The following is a 23,346-nucleotide window of genomic DNA, read 5'->3' as shown; positions in this document are numbered from 1 at the left end:
ACAACTATATTATCATGTGTCTATATTACTAAGTTAATCTAATACTAACCGAAACTCACTCACCTTTTTCAATTTTATATACGTAAGTTCTATCTAAGTAGCAGCAAAAACACAAAGCTTTTATGTTCATAAATCAGAGCGTTGATAAAGCCACTTTACTACAATGGAAGCCTTGAGGTACGTGTTTTGTTTAATAATCAGATTGTCAGTCTTATATGCTGTATCTAATTATTATTTATTATGTGAACGCGTTATATATGTGTGTGTTAGAATTTATGTAAACACTTTAAGATACAGTGTCAATGTTGCAATTTTTGTTCAAGATAATAAGAAATCAGTGCGGTTATTAAGACAACGATATCAAAATTTCACACAAAAACGTCGGTCGCTAAGGAAAGTTCTACCAGCGCAGGCATTTTATTATTATTGAATTCTGGCAAAGTAACTAGTTACGTTCATGATAATTTATAAACAAAAAGGCTTGCAAAATTAAACAGCTATTTAATGGTCAACTCAGTTTTAATCACAAATCAAATAAATAGACTTAAACAAAATTAGGTTACTGTGGCTTTATTTTCGGCTGCGGCTTGCGTGTTGAACCCTTGTCATCTCGGGCGCTATAGCCCTCATCAAGGGCTAAATAGACCGCCCCTGTACCGCCCTGTATCATCTTCAGGCCGAGCTACGATCGCCAAAACAGCCCGAGCTCAGCTGTAAAGGCCAACAGCAAGTTTCCATTCCAAAAAAAAACGTCAGCGCGAACACAGCAACCAAAGAGGACATTTGCCCGAACGGGCTTAAATATCCCCTCACAGGGAACGGTGCAACAAATACAACATGTGTGTTTATGACATTTAAATGGCTTTGAAATATTTTCTACACTAAGTACAGTCGTGTTGCTATATTCACAAGTAAAGCGGAAAAACTTCCAACTTCTGAAAGAGTAAGTTTCCGCCGCGTATGGCATAGTTTCTAACTCCCGCGCTGTTATGACATCCACATTGCCAATAGTTTTACATACATTTAGAATGAAGATTTTATGAACAAGCAGTTTGTTTTGATCTACTATCTCGTTGATGTATACTCTCAATGAACAGCTTGCTTAGATCGTCGAGTATCTTATCAATGTGGAATATCTAAGACATAAGAATCGTCGTATTTTGGGCACAGATACACATTTTTATTACAGGAATTTGAAAAAGAGGTTAGGAGTTGGGGGTAGAAGAGAGAACATTTAAAATATATTTCAATGACAAAACAAAATAAAATAGATTTTTTATATTAAATATCATTTAGGGGAAAATTGTTTTACTAATCCGAATTCTTATAACCTTTAGAACATATACGAATGTAAAAATTGGTCAAGCTGTCTTGGAAAAATTTGATTAGAAACACGAGAATTTTATTTATATAGATTATATACTTTTTCACGATGAAGGTTTTAATTTATTGAAGTGTATTTACGGAGCGGTTTTACTGTGTAAATTGAAGGATGCAATTACTGTTTAAGGGCTTTCGAGATTTTCTTTGAACTTTCCGATCTATTTGATCGTAAAGTTCACTACAGTCTGATAAAAGATTAAGGATTGAAGAAATTCAATCCTTGTAAATTAGTGTTACAATATTTAAAAGTAAACACTTTTAAGAAGCTTTAAATTAATGCTTCATAATTAAAACTACACTATATAATACTACGACTATATTACAAATAGTGCTGTATTCATTACTATATGTTATATGTATTTAGCTGTTGAATAGCCAGCTGTATGATATGTCAGTGTATGATTTAACACCAAGACTGTTTTTTATCGAGACAAATCTAAATTTGTAACCCATCAAAGTGTTTGTCGAATTTTTGAAATTGTAGTGTTTTCAACGTGCGACAACAATAATACAGTAGAATAGAAAAAAATGTTTTGTATTGTGTGGTCATGCACAAGTAGGTCGGTTGGTACTCTAGGTACCGCTGGATCGACAAAGTAGAGGAGGACCTGCTCCAGCTGAAAGCCAACAATTGGTGGTAGGACACGGAGTGCTGGAATATTATCATTTCGGAGGAGATGACACTTTTTGGGTCGCAGAGCCAACGAAGTAAGTGATATGTTTGTGTGTGTAATCTAGTAGCAAGTTTTAAAATTTAATTTTTCTATAAATTCTATGTTATTCAATGCAATGTACCTGTGAAATGGGATTATCATAATAAAAGACAAAGGTACAAAGATTATTATATTTTATTAACAAGCTTTCAAAATAAGTAATACGCAAACGGTCGCAAGCACTAGGAAAAAATGAGTATAAAAATACTAATTTTTTATAGTGCTTATTACTAGTCCATCTATCCATCCATCATCCACCAGTCCAAGTATTTATTAATTTAAAATTTGTTTGTCAGATCCTGTTACGTTTCAATGGGGGATGAGGCAGAGATGAAAAAAAGTCTTCCATTATAGAGATTGACATACTATACTATTTATGATTGCTTGATGATAATAACGTTGGCGCGTTTAGTCTGTGATTTAATAAATGAAAGATGGATCGTTGTGCGTGTGCATGGAGTATTTAGCGACATACACCATTGCTTATACATTGTCAAACCCACACCCCACACCCACACAACCACTTTTGTATGTTTATTACAAATAAATATGTGCTGCTTAAATGACAATCTTTAAAACAATGTCATATTGCGCCATTTTATTAACAAGGGTCGGTCAATAGGGAACTAGAAAGCTATTAACTCAGTGAGAACTATCAATGACCTAAATAAAAGCAACTCAACGTTCAGAGAATTGGCAAAAGGGATACTATTTGAATTTAGTTATTAGTTTTAACGAGAGTCATAACCTAGCATTAATAAAGTTACATATATTTTAGTTAATATTTAAAATCGTAAACAATATGTAAGAGCAGTGTTAGCCTAGTGGCTACAGCGTGCGACTCTCATCCCTAAGGTCGTAGGTTCGATCCCCGGCTGTGCACCAATGGATTTTCTTTCTATGTGTGCATTTAACATTCGCTCGAACGGTGAAGGAAAACATCGTGAGGAAACCGGCTTGCCTTAGACCTAAAAAGTCGACGACGTGTGTCAGGCACAGAAAGCTGATCACCTACTTGCCTATTAGATTAGCAAATTATTATGAAACAGATACAGAAATCTGAGTTCCAGAACTTAAAAGATTGATTTGTTTGTTTTTTGTGTTAAGGTATACGAGCTAAAATAGTTTATTGTTTCATAATATAAAAATGGCATAAGAAACGCGACATGTAATAGTTGAACAGCTTAATATTTTATATAGATATACAAATAATGAAGTAAGAAAAAATCTCACAAAGAAAATTTCACACTAGACGAACTATTTTGCATCGGGCCCCGTAAGTATTAATTCTATCGGCCATCACTTTTTGACTAAGACGTCATTTTACACTGTGCAGCGGGTAGGCATGTATAACATCAGAAATTAAATACTTTTAAATATGCTTCAAATGTTGAATAACAGTATGATTATATGTCGCCTCCATAAATTAGATTGTAAGAGAGATTGCTGGATATTGCTTTTCTCGTAAAATGAAAACTCGCTTTATGACATTTTTAATCTGCGCTTTCAGGACCCTTATAAGTCTTCGTGTAGGGGACATTATCAGAGCATTTTCTTACAAAAAAGACATTTACAACTTAATACGATTATAAAGTAGATTTTTTTTGTAATCTTATACGACTGAATAAAAGAAAAATCTCTCGGAAAGAAAGAGCTCGGCTAGCTTACTGTTTTAGTGTCTTGTAAAAAGTGGGAACATTTTTGTTTTATACATATATGTCTACTTTAGTTTTTATCAATTAGACAGTTAAGTTCAGTGACGGCTGTGCAAATAAATGAAATACTTGGTTTGAAGCTAGGTGTCAACCGACTTTAATCGTTTTTAAACAATGGCTTATGAAATAAAATTATGGGTAGTGGGACTGCAACGCTGGATCAACAAAAATCTGTAGGTTGACTTACTTATGGTTTCTAAAATCTAAGTGACACAGTACCTATAAACTTACCTACAAAAGGGCTCAGTCAACAGACGTTTTACTTATTGTCTTCAAGTGTAAGATGTTTGTTAACATTTGCTCTTCTAATTATTAACTTAGATAAATATATGTAACTTAATTAATGTTAGGTTAGAAACTAGCACAGTGAATGAATAATCTGGTAATAAATCAGAGTTTAGAGTATTTTATTGTTCCTTATTTCCCTCTCCTTCTGTATAATTGTGTAGTTATTTTCATAAAAAAACCCTACTCCCCAGTATAATACTCGAAACAGAACAAATCTAAGAGGATGATCAACCAGGCTCTAGAAGATAAACCACTCCTTATATGGAAATTGTATTCGGTTACAAGAAACTCCCAAGCGAATTTAGAGAATTATCACTGGATGAATTCAAAACTTAAATTAATCAATAACGCTTTTTATAAATTTGACGATTATTTAAATGATCTTATTCCTTGGGATTGATTTGATGAAGTTTTGAGTAATAAAAATTGTTTGAACTGAATTCAAACAATTTGTATTACTCAAAACTTAGCTATTAAAAGAGTGGCGGAGAGTTTCTTGCCAGCATCTTTTCTGTTGACGTTCATGTACTTGGTTACCTACATGAATAAATTTATTTCGAGTTTGAGTTTACTATCCAGCTTAGTGTAGGGTACACTTAAATTTATTTTAAATTTGAATAGGATTATAATATTATGTTTATTGTACTAATGTCTGTTATCAGAGTAACACCTTAGTGTGTAACGTAGCATTAAGCTCGTCTAGACAAAACAGAGTATTCAGAGTCTGAAAATTTCAATAACCCAAGGGGCTGTTGCCGACGACAGACACCGCAATACAAAGACACGACTCATTACTAAATATTAAAATGATGAACTGGTATAAGCTGACTTTGAATTAGATGTAATAGGTCAAACGTATTGTTGCCAGCTTTCTATGTATAACTTTAGTATTAAGTGTGGTACAGTAAGAGAATTGAGAATGAAACTGCCTAAGCCGATATTAATATAAAACACTATAAAGTGTTGACTTTATAGTGAGTCCCATGAGATGTTTATTCAGTTTAGATGCGCATGCTTATAAATGTCAAAAACGTTTACACAATTTGCGAAAAAGCTAGACTACACCATCCGTTCGCAAAACTTCCAAGAGGCATTGTTCTGAGAAGAACGGACTCAAACTCAGAAACTCAGCAAGTTTTACCCTCCCCCGCATTAAAATTATTCAAATGAAAATGTCATAAACCACAACGTCAGTAAAGTTAAATAAGTAAAAAAAATCTGTTCTATCATTTACCACATTCACCATTACACTCATATTCATAGCACTTCTAAGATAACAAAACAAATTAACACACACACACAAAACGCCATTCCAGAAAATTTTAAATTCCAACTTTGTGCAAATGTAATATTTGGATGGAATTTGTTTGCTAACGACGACATTTATTGATGGATAAACTAATAATGTTGATTTTTATTTAAACAAAAGTGATCGCTGAACCATATATAGATAAGTGGTATTTGAGTCAGGGAGGAGGCTCTTCAAAATGCAGTGACCATTACAATTACCAACCGTGTAGCACAACGAGGCGGCTTAAATACCTCAGTCACGTACCATCCGACCGAGAATGGGTATAAAGAACGGGAAGGAAGAACTTTGTCGGTGATTGGATTTTCTTGCTCTCGTGGCGATTAAAATATTTAGAACAAGTTTTTTTTCACATGTAGGCTAAGTATGAGCAATGCAAACTTTATAATATAACTAACATTCTTTACATCGTCTGTGCGTAGTAGAAATTTTCTGTGCTGATATAATAATAAATATATTATTAGAACTACCCTATCTACTGAAAGTGGCTTCAGCGTGCGACCATCATCCCTGAGGTTGTAGGTTCGATCCCCGGCAGTGCACCTATGGAATATCTTTATGCGCATTAAACACTCGCTCGTACGGTGAAGGAAAAGATCGCGAGGAAACCAGCCTGAGACCCAAAAAGTCGACTACGTGGGTCAGGAGGATCATTACCTACTTGCCTATTAAATTGACAAATGATCATGAAACAGATACAGAAATCTGAGACCTTTTTTTATTTTTATATCAACTCGAATAACAGGGGATTAGTATAAGAAACCTCCCATTTTTACATGGCAGGGAGTGGCATAGACCACACAGAAATAGCAGGACTTTGGGGTGGCCACAAAAGGGCACACATCTAAAAGAAATGACATTTTAGAAATATAAATGTGTTAATAAAAGTGTAAAAATGTCTGAAATTTTAGCTTTAAAAAATATTTTATGACTCAAAAAGTTATTGGATTACGAGAATTGTAGTAATAGACATAGTGATCAAAATAAGAACGATTTTGTTTAATCAAAAACACTACAGTACTAAGAAAATATTTATACCAACAGATATTATGAAACCACTTAAAGTACGTACTGAAGGCCATCGTTGCGAGAGTACACTCTAACATTTCCCCTGCAAAGTTGTTACACATGTGACAATCGTCTTCATTATAATTTAGCACATATGCTGGCTACGTAGAGGCCAATTTTCCTTGCATAAATTACCCTGTGTATCATTACCAGGCTGTTAGAAGCACCCCTAATGCACGCTAATGGAATCAATTTTCCGTGTTTCGTAAACGAGGACGGCACTCTGTGTATTCTATAATTTGTTTAATTGGAAACAGTTTAGCGTTTTGTATCATGTTTTAAATCTATATGACAATACAGGTGTTGATTATGAGATGAGCAGTGTTGGCCTAGTAGCTTCACCGTGCAACTTTCATGCATAAGGTTCGACCCCCGGCGGTTCATCTATGGACTTTTTGTCTATGTGCATATAAAGATCGCTTGAACCGTGATGACAAATATGGTGAGGAAACATTAAACCAAAAAATCGACAACGTTTTTCAAGAAAAGAAGACAGATCACCTAATTGCATATTAGAAAAAAAGTATCACGAAAAAGAAACAGAAATCTGATGCCCAGGACTAAAAGGTTGTAGCGCCATTTTTTTTGTTCCTCATTTCAAGATCATTGACCATTTATCATTTAAATCTTTATAAGTAAAATGATTATCACCACCATTGTTGTGGTGCTTTCTTAACGGGACATCGATTGATGTGATGATAATATTGGTTACATTAATACACCAAAAATTCTTCGCAATCGGAGTGATTTGTGGACAGGCAGTTGGCGTTTCCTCATTTCCCACAGGCAGTTCATTTCCTCGGTTTCCTGTGAGGCCTAAAACGGACAACTTTTAACCGCAAATCCTGCTAAAAAATACAATCTATTTGGCACGTTTTCAACCAAAATTTGTTCACATTTAACTTGCATTTTGTTCTAGTTAGAATAAACTGTAAAAGTCGCACAGCAATTGTGCTTTAGAGCCAGTGTTTGTTAATTGAGTCTGGCAGTTCAGATTTGCATGATCAAAATGGCTATTTTTGTATTTAAAAGATTGGCTTTAGCTCAGGGAACCGTCGAACCCTGTCTACATAATAAATGTTCGGATGGGACAAAAAGGCTGAACTCATCTTTGTTTCTTTTCTTATAAAAAAGCATTCTTATTATTACATATTTTTTCACATCTTGATATTGGATAAAAAGTTAAGCCAGTCCTTCATTGTTTGATACATAATTGTTTTCATTTGTTTTTTATAACACAGGGCAGTTATTGCAGCCCATGGACACCCATTTTAGTTTGTGCGTTGCCGGCCTTTGAGGGTGGGGTTCTTTTTTTACGCAGTTGGAGGTTGTACCTTTCAGGGGATTCAGTTCGCAAAAGAACACGTCTTGCGAGCGGTCTGTGAAACAATTCTAGCCATCAAGGCTGAATTTAAGTGTTCAGTATCATTATTGAAGAGATTTTATCCCGCCTTAATTGCTTTAACTATATTCTTTATTTACTGAAACGACGGTTGAGACTGATTACTGTAACCCCATACTCATAAACGTACCATAAATCTCAAGTACAAATAGAATATTTCTGGTTACTTTAACGTAAGACATTCATTCACTGACAAATAGGAAATCATACAAATTGGCAAACAACACTTACTGTAAAACAAATATCGCAAATTTATTAGAATTAGATTCTGCAATATAGCTTACTTCTATAAAGAATTTGCTAGAAGCCAAGGCCCAATGCTATAACACGTTTCTCTCAAATTTTCATATCAAAATTATCATATCTTAACAGTTAAAATAATGTTTCCGTGAATAAAAATGTCATGGAAATGTTCGAAATATCAAAGTGATGTGGTATAAATACAAGCAGTTATATTTTAACCTTCTTACAGACCTTTTCCAATAAGCCGATAGTAGTAAGCTGATTACAGAGCCGGTTCTTTTAACTTCCAATGGATTCTGTATACCTCGAATACTAGGTTGCGACATCAGCTTACGGATATTGAGAGAATTATTATCGAAAACAACGCGAAAGGTGTCGGTTATTTATAGAACAGGGATACGGACAGACAGGACGCTTACCTGACGTTAAGGGATATAGACAGAGTTGATTCCAGATGACACCCGAGTGCGTTGCCGGCCTTTTAGGAAATTGTAGTTTTTAAATTAAATTACCATTTATTTATAAATTTCCTTCTTCTTATATGATAACACTTTCATTCTAGACAATTTAATTATTACCTCTCCGGGAATCGGATCTATGACTAAACCAAGACGTTCCGTAGTCGCAGCTTGTTAAATAATTAGAATACTAAGTTAATAAAGCACGCATATCAGTAAAAGTGTCAAGAAATGAATGCTACAGAAATGTGACTAGAATAATAAATGAGCGTTCCCTTTGCATATAAATGTCCCTAATTTATTCTAGCCTTTACGTTTACTAAAAGTTAGCTATTTAATGATCTCCTTTGTTAATTTACTTGGTTTATTTAATACGCTTACGTTGTATTAAGTGGCTCTGGGTCTTAGACACAATTATTTGCGGTAGATTTGACATTATTTAAATAGATAATTAGGCGATTACTAACATTCTTTTTGCGCACTTTGTGTCTATTTGAGTGGATTAGTTTTTATTTGTATACAAGTAATTTTCTTTAATGTTTACATGTTCCTTCTTCAAGATGTTGTCATTGGAGAATCGTAGATAATTAATTGGTATATCGTGTTTAATATAATTAAAGATCGTTGATTGCACCACCGTTTTAACTAAAAAAAATTAGTGCATTTGTCCCTCCTTCCAGATGATCGCGTTTTGGCCAAAACTCACCGATGTATATTGAGCATATAGAGGGGATAGATATTGAGCACTCTGATTTCTTATAAACAAGATTCTGGATATCCATTGTAGCTAACACCCCTCACGCTTTGGAATCAATTTTCCCTTAGTTTTTAATTTATGATTATTGTTTTCTCCTCGTGTTTCTTATGTTTGCGTATAAGTGCTTGTCACATTAAATTGTATTATTTAGGTAAATAAATAAATAGTGCCGTCCTTTCGAAGGTTTGCAATCGTTTTGGCTTATTTAATTTTAGATGCCGCATTTCTGAACAATGACTTGGTGCTTTGATCTAACCATTGGCGCAGATTCTTAAATTAAGACTTGCGTCTGCCATTTTTCAGTTTTACAAACGTATGTTTATTAGTGTATATGGTTGTTGCCGTTACTGTATTTGTATCAATGTATGTAATTAACAGAAAAAACTCTATTTACCGATGTTTCCACATATGATTAAATTATAATTTTGCACGAGAGTATAACCACAAAATAGATAAATAAACCTTCCCATTTTCTTTACCCTTTGGAATTTGTTTGTCTACTACTTTGATACAGCATTTTATTATACATATAAACTTCGCTTAAATCCTGATTTATCTATTCAGTGAGTGTAGTATCTTAAGTAATACTTTGCAGACTGTACCTGTTATTAAAATATCAAGTCCTTTTTGTACTTCGGAAGGCACGTAGCGATCTTGAGACTTGATTGTATCCGACAATCGGGAATCTTATAGGACCCTTATATATGTCTATATGACCTTGTTTGATATAGTGGTTATAAAGAAGTGGTCTCAACAGACATCACTCACATTTTTCTGTAATAATTGTTAACGCGGTGGCGAAATGCCACAGATGTAACAAAACATTGTACAACTTATTTCGCTTTAATTTAAAAGAACCTTTTTTCATTGTATCACGATGTATGAACTGTTGAGGCTAGATCATCAATATTGGTATGGTTTATGTAATGTGTAATAGTACGATCCAGTCACTACATATGTCTGTAAATAATTTCTGGCTATCGATTGTATGGTCAAAAATGAATTACACGCACGATACGATGTGACGAAATAACTTTTAGTAAATTACTAGCACGAGAATTACAGCCATTATTGATAATAAAATTAAATCATTTTCCTTTTAGGTGTTAAGTTCTTTAGGTGATAATATTAACTTGAGTATCGTAAATTTCATTAAATAAATTTATTGTTCATATGATCAGCTGTCTTACTGCAGGTTCCCAGGGCCTACTTTGTTCTGAACCTGTTTTTGTATTCTTTAAAGACAAGCTCGCTCTGCCTTCTAAGCCTTCATCGATTTTTTGGTCAAATGCATACCGATTTCTTACGGTGCGTTTCCCTATAGACTCCATTGGAATACGAAGAAATAGTGCTCTGATTCACTAATGCTTTTAGGTATGTACTTATGAACGATTAAATTAAAAATTATTAAGTCTACATTTTGTGTTGTGTGTGAGTGTTAAAAGAGATGGCAAGAAAAAGGAATTAAAATAGAAGAATAAACAAAAAGATTCTAAAAGATCCTCGATGAATTTGTATAGAGAATATTATTCGATACACAAACTGTTTCTAGTTTCCACAAGAAAATAACCTAATCAGAAGGAAATCATATTAGCGTTATGAAGCGTGTACATCAAAGGCGATTGTGAACCTCACACCGCGAGGGTGGGACCCTTTAATGAATTCCTCTTGAGTAACACCCCCTTTCCTGTTTGTCATCGAGATATTATATTACACCGATTTCGAGCTGTAAGCGCGTACATATACTACATACTACGGAACGTTATTAAGATATTGGTAAATACTACAATATTAATCATAATATATTTCGCATTATCTAGTCAAAATGGACACTATTACAATTTAAAAAAAATTATTGGAACACCGGCCATATTTTGAACCAACGCAGTTTCAAAACATCTGCCAAATCATTAAAAAATTACAATAAAATTCGCTTAATTTAATTAAAAATTAACTATATTCTACGATCAGTCACTTTACGTGCGGCTTGATACCTTGGCGTTGCGTGGAGATGTGGGCATCAGCATCTTCTACCGTATTTACCATGGAGAGTGAACAGAGGAGTTGTTCGGACTAATACCTGCAGCTAAGTTTCATTACCAGACGTTAAGGCAGAATACAAAATACCATCCATATCACCTCAAAGTCCGTCGTCCCACAACTGAGCGAAACGATATTCGACTTAGGGTCCTTCACGAAAAGAGCGTACGAATTCTTAAAGCAGCAACTTGCGAGCCTTCTGGTAATGTGAGTGTCCATGGGCGGCACTTAACATCCGATGAGCCTCCTACCCGTTAGCCTCCTATTACATAAACAAAAATTCTACAATCATTAAACCCATGTAAATGTAAATTAATAAATAATGTGACGCTGATAAAGCTGAATTTTTCATTAAAGTCTACGCATTCACGTTTCTCGTTGAATACCTTGAAGACAAAAGACTTTTCATTCTAATCCATCGCAGAGTCTATTAAATAAATTCTGTACCGTACACTTAATATTAAGAGCATTTTCGAGAAAATAAAAGTAACGAGGTTCGTGCCAAGTCTTATCACATCCCCTCACTCGCGCCGCGTGATTTTATTTGCAAGATTATTTTGTGTAACACGAAAATAATTTTATGTGCTATGAGTATAATTTTAGTTTTAGTTTTGGCACATGAATATTGTCTTTTAGTGATGTAAATAATGAAATAAATTCGATTTTATATTCGTTTTCAGTAAGTTGTATTATAATGACAAGTTTTACACTCTAATGCAGGATATACAAGTATATATTTTCATCATTAAACGTATAAAAGAGTATCTGGCTTTTATATAGTTTATTTAGGACATATAAATACTAAGTTTAGAAGAAAACGACGAGCTAAATCAACCGTATGTTTTGTTTAAAGTCGTTATCAAAGAAGAGCGAAGCTTTGTCTCGCTTTGACAGAACTAATCAATAAGCAATAGTTTTATAGTTAACCACACCACTTACCAGAGGATGTTTCGAGAAGTCCTTTAGGGTCGGAGGCTTCGTCGGCAACCACCGTTGCTATAGCAACAAGTATCACCCATATCTGGACCGCCATTCTGCCAACAATTATGTCAAAATGTTTCACAAATATTCAGTATCTAAAGAATTATGAACCAAAATAGTCTGTAGAAAGCTATGTTGTATATATTATCAAGTTCTTAACTTTAATATATCTAGATCAACAATCAGTTATCAACAGTTTAAAAACCACTTCTTCTCATCCGTTCTACGCCCTTGGTTTGAGAACTGGCAGTGATTGTAAAATTAGAAGCATTTAGGAAATATGTATTTCATTATTGACATTGTGTTACCTAAATGAATAAATGATTTTGAATTTTAATTTTTACAATGATTCCATTCCTAGAATCTAGTCCTGGAATAAATTGTGTAAGTCCATCATACGGCAAAGAGCGTGTTGGCGGATGAAACGCGACTTTGATTTAGTAGAACATGCTGCTTTGCTTACGATGCTTTACCGAAAATGCAGAAATAAAAAGGCTTAACGTGTATAGTTGCTTGGAGTCATGACCTGACTTGGAATCCACACACATAACTACTGTAGGAATACTCATATAGGTATATGGCTATCACTGCTATATAGCATATTGGCCAGATACGTAGCTTTATGGCCGTGAGTTTGTTGGAGTGTGTTATTGAACGCTGGTATATGAAAAGTTATAACGTAGGTTGTATTTGTAATATGAAAGTATCGAGGCGGGTGCTCCAATAAATTTGCCAAACACAAATATAGGTGGGCGTACAGACTGCACTATTAACGGACAAAGAGAATGTGGATTATGGAAACTTTTAAGCCGCTTATTGAAATGTTATGGAGAATAAATTTTGCGAGAGTATATTAATATTTCAGCGTATATTAATAAATATTGCTATTACTCAAAGTGAAATATTTTTTTTGAATGTAGAAAAGCGATGTATGGAGTTACGATTTTCTCATTTGACACAACTAATTGAACAAAAAAGAGTCTAAATCTAAGTAGTAGGAGACATGTGAAACACAGTCTTTATCGAATATGTTTATAAAAAAATTGATTTTCCAAAAACAAACTTTTGATTTATATTAATATTAAAAAAAATGCAACTTTGAATTTTATTTCCGTACCTGTCACTCAAAAAGGAAAGCATATAGATTTATTTATTTATTGTTGTATAAGTGTTCTTAATATAAAGGTAGTTGATGTGGTGGAAACACAAACTGTGCACAGTTTTTCTATCCACCAGGACGTCGAACATAATTAAATCATTAACACACATATATATATACTAAGGCCAGTGACATATAAACTGTAAATTTATAACAATCAAACCATTCAAACGATTTAAAATTGCACGTAAAACGTCATAAACACATCTAAACACTGACGCGCATAGATAGCCGATGCAAGAAACCTGTTCTTGTCGAGAATTCTCATTCACATACAGGATGAGTTCCTATATTCGAATATATATATATATATATATATATATATTTTAATGACGTATATGGCATAATTTATGTTATGCATAATTTATAATTGTTTGACTTATGTAGTATTTTTTTAATTTAAATTTAATATTGTTTCTTGTTATATTCGTAAGAAGTGTAGCTGGTATCGAGTTTATTAAATTTGGAATAATGTAATCTAATGTTTTTTTCCCATATAAATTATTGTATTTGGGTAATAGAAATTCGTTTTTTAATTTTCTACGTGTTGAGTAGTGATAGTGAGTTTTAATTGTTTTGAGGTAATTTTCTGTAAAGTAGTTTTCATTTAATAATCCTAGTTGTACTTTCTCGTGTATAGGTATAATTTTGAAAAATGCAAATAGCTTTCTGTAGTCCGCTTTATATTGTGATTTTAATTTTAAGGGAGCAATTGTTTTTAAAATACGTATTTGTATTGCAAATATTTGATTTAGATAAGTTTTGCATGTTCTCCCATAGCTTGTAAGTCCATATGTTATAATGGATTCGGCTAGTGCTTTGTATAATAGTAGCAGAGTTTTAAGTGGTATTTTATTTTTTATTAAAGTGAATTTGGCAAGTATCGCTCTTAGCCTATCACAGACAGAATTAATGTGCATTTTCCAGGACATTCGGTCATCTATTGTAAGCCCCAGGTACTTATGGTTATGAACTAATTCTAAGGCGTTGCAGTTGCAGCTATTGGGATACGAGTTATAAGAATGTGCACATGTGTGGTTGTGTAAGATTAAGATGGGTGTACGTGAATTTAGATTGTGACTGGATCGGATATGCATGAACTTTGTTTTGTTAGGATTTAGTACAAGTCCTACGTCGTGGGACCATTTAGCCAATGTATCGAAATCAGATTGTAGCTTTGTTTCTGTTTCTTGGATGTTAGGCCCTGCAGCTACTAGGCATGTATCATCTGCAAATTGGAATATCTGACAATACTTTATTATGTTAGGTAATGTGTTAACATAGGTAAGGTAGTGTAAAGGCCCAATGACTGAGCCCTGAGCCGTACCTTCTGTAATAGATATTGGAAAACTTTCTTCGTTGCACACTTTAACACGATAAGTTCTGTCTTGCAGATAGTTTTCACACCACTTGAGTAGGTTTCCTCGTACTCCGCAGTCATTTAAGTTCTGCAGGATTACGCTGTGCTTTAATGTGTCGAATGCCTTACTGTAGTCAATAAACACTACTAGAACATGATCTTTTTTATTTAAATGTTTATAAATGTGGTCTGTGAATGCGGATAGCAATTGTGTGGTATTTTTATTTGGTTGGAATCCATATTGTTTGTTAGAAAGAATATTGTGTTTTTTATAATAATTTTGAATTTGTCCACATATGTATTTTTCTATTATTTTGTTAATTGTTGGCAATATAGTTATTGGACGATAATTATTATAGATTTTTTTGCTACCATTTTTGTATATTGGTCGAACTATGCCTGTTTTTAGTAAGTTAGGATATTTTCCAGTATAAATGCTCGTATTAATAAGGTTAGCTATGACTACGTTGATTTTATTACATAATGTTTTAATATCCATAGCTCGTATTTTATCTGCACCTGGAGACTTTCTGTCGTTTAATGATTTAATTATCTTTGCAACTGATTTAGGGTCTGCTGACTGAAATCTCATACTAGTATTTTCTGTATGCTGGTAGGAGCTTTTATCTAACAGTGGATTTACACAGTTGGTTGCTATATTACTAATACTATTGTGGAAGGAAGTTGCAAAATTATTTGCAATATCTTTACATGTAATATTTTGGTTTGCAAATGCGTTTTGTATAGCTACGTCCATGGATGTTTTAATTTTTCCTGTTAGTTGGTTTAATATGTCCCATAGATTTTTTAGATTATTTTTATTAGCTTCTATATTGATTCTAATTGTTTTATTTTTAGTTTTATTTATTAATTTATTGACATAATTTCTGGTTTTATTATATTTTTGTTTGAGTATTAAGTTGTTTGGATCTTTTATATATTGAGTAAAAAGTTTATCTCTGTACTGACATCCTTTAATAATTCTATTATTAGTCCAATGGTTACTATTTCGAAGAGAGTTAGATTTAAGTTTAACTGTACATTCAGATTTTTTATATGCTTGTGTTAAGTTATTTTGTATGAAGTTATATATACCAATAGGACACTTCATTTCTAATGTCGGCTTCCAATCAATTTGCTCTAGAAGGATCGTTAATTTATTATTGTCAATTAATGTTTTATATGTTGGAAAATCCTGTGACTGTGTTTTAGTGCAAGCAAGCACGATCGCTCGGTGGTCCGCTAGTTTTGTGCCAACCGTTGCCGTGTATAGGTCGTGTGTTTGGGATCGAGCGTATATGTGGTCTATGCATGATTTTGTAATGGTTCCTTTGTATAGTTCCGCCCTAGTGTAAGTTGTGATCCCACACATAAGGCCTAAACTGTGTAATGTGTTGCAATATTTATGTTTTATAGGAATGTCTAGCTATAGATTTATATTAACGTCTCCCAATAGATACAAATCAATATTTTTCTGACAGTTGTTCTTAATAATATTATGAAGTTCGTCAATAAACAGGTTCTTGCTTAGGCTAGGTGGGCGGTAAATAGCACAAATTTGAGCAGTGTATTTTGTCTGAGTTGTGATGGTAAAAAGTATATTCTCGAAATGTTGGCTTTTTACAATTTTCATATTAAATTTATGTTTCTTTTTTACATATACTACGATACCTCCACCTTTCCTACCGTTTCTGAGTGCCGAAAACATATGGTATCCATCTAAATTATACAGACAACTGATTTTATCAGAAATGTTTACTTCTGTAAGCACAGTAACGTCAACAGCGCCAGCCGCATAAATACATTGCTCAAGACTATCAAAGTATTTTATGAATGACCTTATGTTTATGTGTACACACAATAGATTTAAATGTCTACTGGGAATTTTACTCACAAAATCACTTATGTTTATACAGTCTTCAACTATCCATCTTAATAATAATAATTTATATGCATTTAAATTGGTCAGTTAATTGGCATTCTGTCTTTTTTTTAGCACTTGTATATCCAACACTGATCTTAGGTTTTGTATTTTAGTGTTTTCATCCTTTCTTGCACGCACCATACCGTTTTTAAACCATACGTATTTATATCCTTGTTTATTCTTTAATTCCTGTTTGGCTTCCCATAAAACGCTTTTGTTGTGTTTAGTCATTGCTTCCCTGATGAATACTATTTTGTTATTGTTGGGTTCATAGGGGCAAACATCGGCCACCATAGTTTTAATGGTTTTTGCAGCTTTAATCCACTTTTCTTGGGTTGCTTTATCATTAAGTTTTACTTGTATAATGCCCGGTTGGTCGTTTTTACCTTGGTATCGCATTGTGTTACGGATACTGTCGAAGGGCTGTTTAAGTTTTAATGCTACATTTTCAACTAATTTTCTCACATTCTCTTCACTCGCAGGGGGGACGTTTGCTATTTCTATAAAATTAGAAAGTTTCTCCTGTTCCATCTCATGGAAACGCTGCTCCAATGCACCTACCCTCAATTCCAGATTGTTGTTTTTGTGTATTAGTTCCGTGTTTTTTCTTTCTAAAACTTTTATGGTGTTTTTAAAAGCATCAATACAACCTAATACTTCGTCCAGCTTCGTACTGTGAAATTGCAGAGATTGGTTGAATTCGTTTATTTCCTTCTTTATAGTTTTTTCTACTTCCTTTGAAATTTTCTGTATTAGCCCCTTAGTGTCCATAGGTATATCCTCCTCTGCATCCTCTGTTAGATACAAAGAGGAGTTTCGCTTCGGGGATTCTTGTTGACATTCCATACAGGTCCAGTCCAAGCTTGGGGCCGCCTTTAATGCGGTTATCTGTTTGTTGGTAAGACCACTACATCTGGTATTTAGGTGTACCATTTTTTCACATCGGGCACATTCACATCCAGGCAAAGATTTAGAAAAAGGTTTATTACATTGGTCACACTTAGACATGATTAGATTGTCTTAAAAAGATCGTGTTAGATTATGCGCGTGTCACTCGCACGGCTGCGCTTCGACGATATAATACAATAATAATAAATGAATTAGTCTTTCATACAAATTCAAATCGAATTAAGTTTAGAGTTATCGAACATATAATGCTGTTCACTAAACCAGTATTAATGCAAATTAAAAAAAATATCTTCTTCAGTTGTGTAGTGGAGTTGTACAAATCAATCATTTCGTAGCATAGACTACGTAGAGAGCTCTCGTAGCTGGGTATTCTAGCAATAATATGTGTATAAAATATATCTGGTAAAAGATTGTACGTATGAAACAAAATGTATTCTTTTCCGAATTTCCTTAAGTTTTCGGTCATCTAATACAAATCTGCAGTGTTGGCCTAGTGGCTTTAGAGAGCGACTCTCATCCCTGAGGTCGTAGGTTCGATCCCCGGATTTTTTTTGGATTTTCTTTCTATGTGCGCTTTTAACATTAGCTAAAAAAGGTTGTAGCGCCATTGATTTATTTTGTTTAATACAAATCTGTAGATGGCTCTTCGTTTATAGCGTTTCATGTGTAATCTTTAATTTATTTGTACCATCTCAAGTTATTTATACATATACAACAGTCTCGTAATACCTTATAAGAGAACAATGGAACATTGTGTTTTAAAATACTAGGATATTCAGTAAATGTAAGTCCAGAGTTTCTTGTGTAATATTAAAACCAATCTCAGGCACAATGCAGGAAAGAATAGGGGCAATTATTCCTTGCATCCCCGTGCAACTTGTAATGAATTTAACATTGCAACCGTGACACTATAGCTAGATTTATACAACAGTTTCAGTTGAAATTGCATTGATCTGACTACTGACTAGGATTACATCTCCTAGAAAATTACCTCAAATATACTACATTTAATTTCACATAAAATAAATCTTTGTATTCCTAGTATTACGGATACGTGAAACACTACATCCATTTTGCTTTTATGGACGTTATTCGTACATTCGTAGAAAAGTCATCTGTGGAGGTTATACTGTAGTTCGTCGGGATTTTTCTGGTAGTCATTAACGGCAAAACATTGAGAGATAAATATAATATATGATATAAAATAACAGTTTGTAGTTTAAATGTGAATCGCTACAAAATATTTTATAGAAAGTAATTATTTTATGAGTTAAATTCGAATAATTATCGACGTATTTTTAAGAAATTTACGGTCTATAGTTTTGCTTAAATACATCGAAAGAATTGTATACACTTTAAAATAAATTAAAACTCATAACATTAATTATAATGAATACTTTATTAAATATCTAATACATTTAATAACTGATTGAAGTTTCTTTATTCAAAGAAGATAAAGAACCATATTATATAAGATGGATAAAAATACAACTAAATGGAATCTTTCAAAGCAAGATTTTATCATCCGCCCTAGAAAAATACATTGTCACGCCCACAGTTGTTGTCAAAGGCACAAGAAACTTATTCATACCCATCTATAGAGGAATAGTGATTATTCAAGCGCCCATAAGGTAAAATGGGTCACTCGCAACCTCACGTATAATGTCTAAAGTTTGGGGTGAAAACGAAGTGCCGTCAATGTTCTTGTATATAATTTCACACACTACTAAAGATATACCTCATGTATATAGTGTTTTATTTTATATGCGAAGTATGCAAACTATGATTTATTATCTTCTAGTCTTTTGTCTCCGGTTCCGCCTGCATAGCAATATAGTTTTGCATATGGTATAAAAGATGTTTTTTTAAATATTAATGTCTTTAATAAAAATGTATATATCACTTTGTTCTATTGTTAATAGTTTTCGTAGCGTTTCCTCTGTTTCACATCTTGAGTTCACTGTGATTTCATACAGATATTTAACTTTTTTTTAAATATTGTATCTATAGGGTTGTAGGATAGAGCTCGTGGTCAAGCCTTCTATGCGATATATTCCTTTAAAAGAGGCCTTTGCTGGCGCATAGAAAAAAACTGTACCGTGATTCGAACACACGACCGCAGCTTGAAAAATTAACCCTTAAGCAAAATAGCTCTTGCTCGCTCGTACAAATTAGGAAAAATATTAGTTATATATTTAACTAACTTTAGAAATAAAAATAAGTCAGCGGCGCCACAACCTTTTTAGGCTTCAGATTTCAATCGGTTTCATGATCATTTGTAAATTTAATAGACAAGTAGGTAATCAGCCTTCTATGCCTGACACAGGTTGTCGGATTTTTGGGTCTAAAGAAAGCAGGTTTCCTCATGTTTCCTTCGCCGTTTGAGCGTTAAACGAGCACATAGACAGAAAGTTCATTGGTGCACAACCGGGGATCGAACCTACGACCTCATGAATGAGAGTCGAACGCTAAATCCACCAAGCCAACAGTGCTCACTAGTTAACTTCATAACGGTATATAAAAAACGTGATGTCTAGCCCAATTTGCGACCAGTGTGAAGTCAGAATTTGATAAATGTTGCAAAACGTAGCAGCACCGCTTAACTTCTTACCAAGAAGCGTGAAATTAGTTTTCGACAAACTGTAGTAGTTATTATACAAGTTAACTGCGGGCTACAGTTACAGGCATAACTTTTGTGTAAAAAGATTTTAATGAGCTGTTAGAGCGTTTAATGTGCCTCGTACTGAGTATTATTGTGGTTTATATATAATATTTATGCTTTATTCTTTTGACTGGAGTTATGTAACCTGGCTTTAGTTAAGGTACATATGTATATATAATGCTCTTCAATTTATAGTAATAATAACATTAAAAACCGTCTACAACGGCATCGTTAACAACATACCGGTTATATTGATCATAATCAAAGGTCCCGGTGGGTTAAGGAACTTAATAACAACGTCATTGGCTATTACTACTATCGGTTTTATGACCAAATATAAGCTTTTTTTTTTAAATGTAATAGCAGGCAAACGGGCAAGAGGCTCACCTGATGTGAAGCGATACCGCCGCCCATGGACACTCACATTGCCAGAAGGCTCGCAAGTGCGTTGCCGGCCTTTCAAGAATTGGTATGCTCTTTTCTTGAAGGACCCTAAGTCGAATTGGTTCGGAAATACTTCAGTGGGCAGCTGGTTCCACATAGTGGTGGTGCGCGGCAAAAACTGCCTTAGAAAACGCTCAGTTGTGGAACGACGGACGTCGAAGTGATACGGATGGTATTTCGTATTTTGCCTTGACGTCCGATAATGAAACTCAGCTGCGGGTATTAGACCGAACAACTCTTCTGAACACTCCCCATGGTAAATGCGGTAGAAGATGCAGAGGGACCCAACATCTCTACGCAACGCCAAGGGATCAAGCCGCACGGAAAGTGATTGGTCGTCGACGATTCGAACCGCTCTTCGTTGAATACGGTCAAGTGGAAGGAGCTGGTACTGGGGAGCTCCCGCCCAGAGGTGAGAACAGTATTCCATGTGGGGCCGAATTTGCGCTTTATAGAGAGCGGTGGCCCGGAGTGAAGTACCGTCTCGCCTTGCTGAGCACACCAAGCTTTTTGGAGGCTAATTTAGCCTTCCCTTCCAAATGACCGCGAAACTGGACGTTATTCGATATGTCAACGCCCAATATTCCGATGTTAGCTGAGGCTTTAAGGAGAGTGCCTTCAAAGAGGGGAGTAGCGACAAAGGGAGTTTTTTTAGCGGAAAACGCGCAGACTTATGTCTTCTTGGGGTTAAATTGGACTAGATTTAGTCTACCCCAGCCCGAGACTCCACGTAAAAGAGTTTCGACTTCAGACACAAGTTTGTTCCGGCACTCATCAACAACAGCCCGAGAAATACCTGCCCGGCCTGTGTAAAAAGTATCCCCAGTGCTGTCGTCCGCATAGCAATGAAGGTTGCTAAGTTGCAACATATCATTAATATGCAGAATAAACAGGGTCGGGGATAGGACACAGCCTTGTGGGACACCAGCATTGACGGGTTTAAGGTCGGAGCATGCTCGTTCGATGACGACCTTAATGCTCCGATCAGCGAGAAAGCTGGAAATCCAGTTGCATAATTTCTCAGGGAGCCCATAGGCTGGAAGCTTCGAGAGCAATGCTCTGTGCCACACCCGATCGAAGGCTTTCGCTATGTCCAAACTTCCGCCAGCGCCTCCCCCTTGGACTCAATTGCCTCTGCCCACCTATGTGTCAGGTATACAAGGAGGTCACCAGCTGAGCGACCACGACGAAAGCCGTACTGAGAATCGCTAATCAGCTGGCTGCCCTCTAGATACCTCAAGAGCTGGCCGTTAATAATGGTTTCCATTATTTTGGAGAACAAGGAGGTTATTGCGATTGGGCGATAGTTGGACGGATCAGAGCGAGTAGTCCCTTCGTCGTCGTCGGTTTTTTTAATAAAGGCCAAGCTGAGTAGTAGACTTTATTCTGAAAAGAGAATTATAGAGAAGGAGAGGAAATTAGGGAATAATCGAAAACTCTGAACTCTGATTTATTATTACCAGAATTATTCATTTATTACACAAATTATGTAATTGAATGTAGTAATTAGAAGCGCAAATGTTACCAATCTTCTTACATTTTAAGACAATAAATTGTAAAACGTCAGTTTTGCTAGTAATAAAGTTTTACTTTTTCATACACTTATAAATCTATATATAAGTATAAATGAATCCCTGCTTCCCTTGGTCACGCCATCACGCGTGAATGGCTGGACCGATTTCGCTAATTACTTGTTTGTTGTATTTGTTACTGTCAGGAAAAGGTTGAAGGAACCCATAAATGAGTTACAGTTTTTTGTCAGTCCAGCGTGACAACCCCTACTACCACTAATTTTTTGTTATAAGCCCTTGTTTTAAACGATTAAAGTCAGTTAACATTTAGCTTTAAACCATTAGTTCCATTTATTGGATTTTCAACATGCCTCCAATATCCGCCACCGAATCTAACTAACGCCGTATGATTTTTATGTCTTCAGGTTTCATTTATACTTAGCGTTAAATCTCGACTCTGAGTCTTACTTTACATGCAGGTTTCTCTCAACTGTTCACGCACAGCAAACCCATAAATAATAATTAACCCAACCAAGCATCAAACCACGAGTGTAGATTGACAGCTGTAACTTCATACTGGATAAACAGTGTCTTAGTTTTATTGTATATTGGTCGCGTGAAGGAAAACATCGTACGACACAGAAGGCTGATTACCTACGTACCTATTAGAAAATAAATGGTCACGAAACAGATACCTAGAATATATCCACTATTTTTTGTTGTAAATAATACGAGTTTTGTTGTAAATAAAGCAGCATCGTAATAATTTGTAATTACCGCATTACCAAACAGAAATAGAAAATCTGAAATTTTAAATAAGAATTGTAAAAGATTAGAAAATATTTAGCAAGGATCATTTGTCTTTCCAAAACGAGTAGAAACGGGAATAGGGCCAACAGCCTCATTATCTAAAGGGCCACTGAATATAGGTAAAAAGGTGTATTGTTACTTGCATAGTACATAATATAATAGTATTTGTAGAAAAATGTTTACTAGATACTTATAACGTTTACGGACGTC

The 23,346-nt window shown here is 34.6% G+C and overlaps 2 protein-coding genes across 2 annotated transcripts in view; both read right to left on the bottom strand.

Annotated features, from left to right (window-relative positions):
* Positions 1-23,346, bottom strand: part of LOC123711902 (thrombospondin type-1 domain-containing protein 7A-like) — an 80,790-nt gene that overhangs the window by 30,150 nt on the left and 27,294 nt on the right. Inside the window, exon 2 of the mRNA XM_045664757.1 lies at positions 12,316-12,410. Within this exon, the coding sequence (XP_045520713.1) occupies positions 12,316-12,409 (94 nt within the window). The 5' untranslated portion in view covers position 12,410. The remainder of the gene's footprint in view (positions 1-12,315; positions 12,411-23,346) is intronic.
* Positions 16,814-17,852, bottom strand: LOC123711903. Its single transcript, XM_045664758.1, has one exon. It carries the CDS (start codon positions 17,806-17,808, stop codon positions 16,846-16,848), a length of 963 nt encoding a protein of 320 aa, XP_045520714.1. The 5' UTR covers positions 17,809-17,852; the 3' UTR covers positions 16,814-16,845.

This window comes from Pieris brassicae, chromosome 7, assembly GCF_905147105.1.
Source record: "Pieris brassicae chromosome 7, ilPieBrab1.1, whole genome shotgun sequence".
In the NCBI taxonomy this organism is placed as follows: domain Eukaryota; kingdom Metazoa; phylum Arthropoda; class Insecta; order Lepidoptera; family Pieridae; genus Pieris; species Pieris brassicae.
Note: the sequence above shows the minus strand (reverse complement) of the source record. Positions and strands in the feature narration are given on the sequence as shown.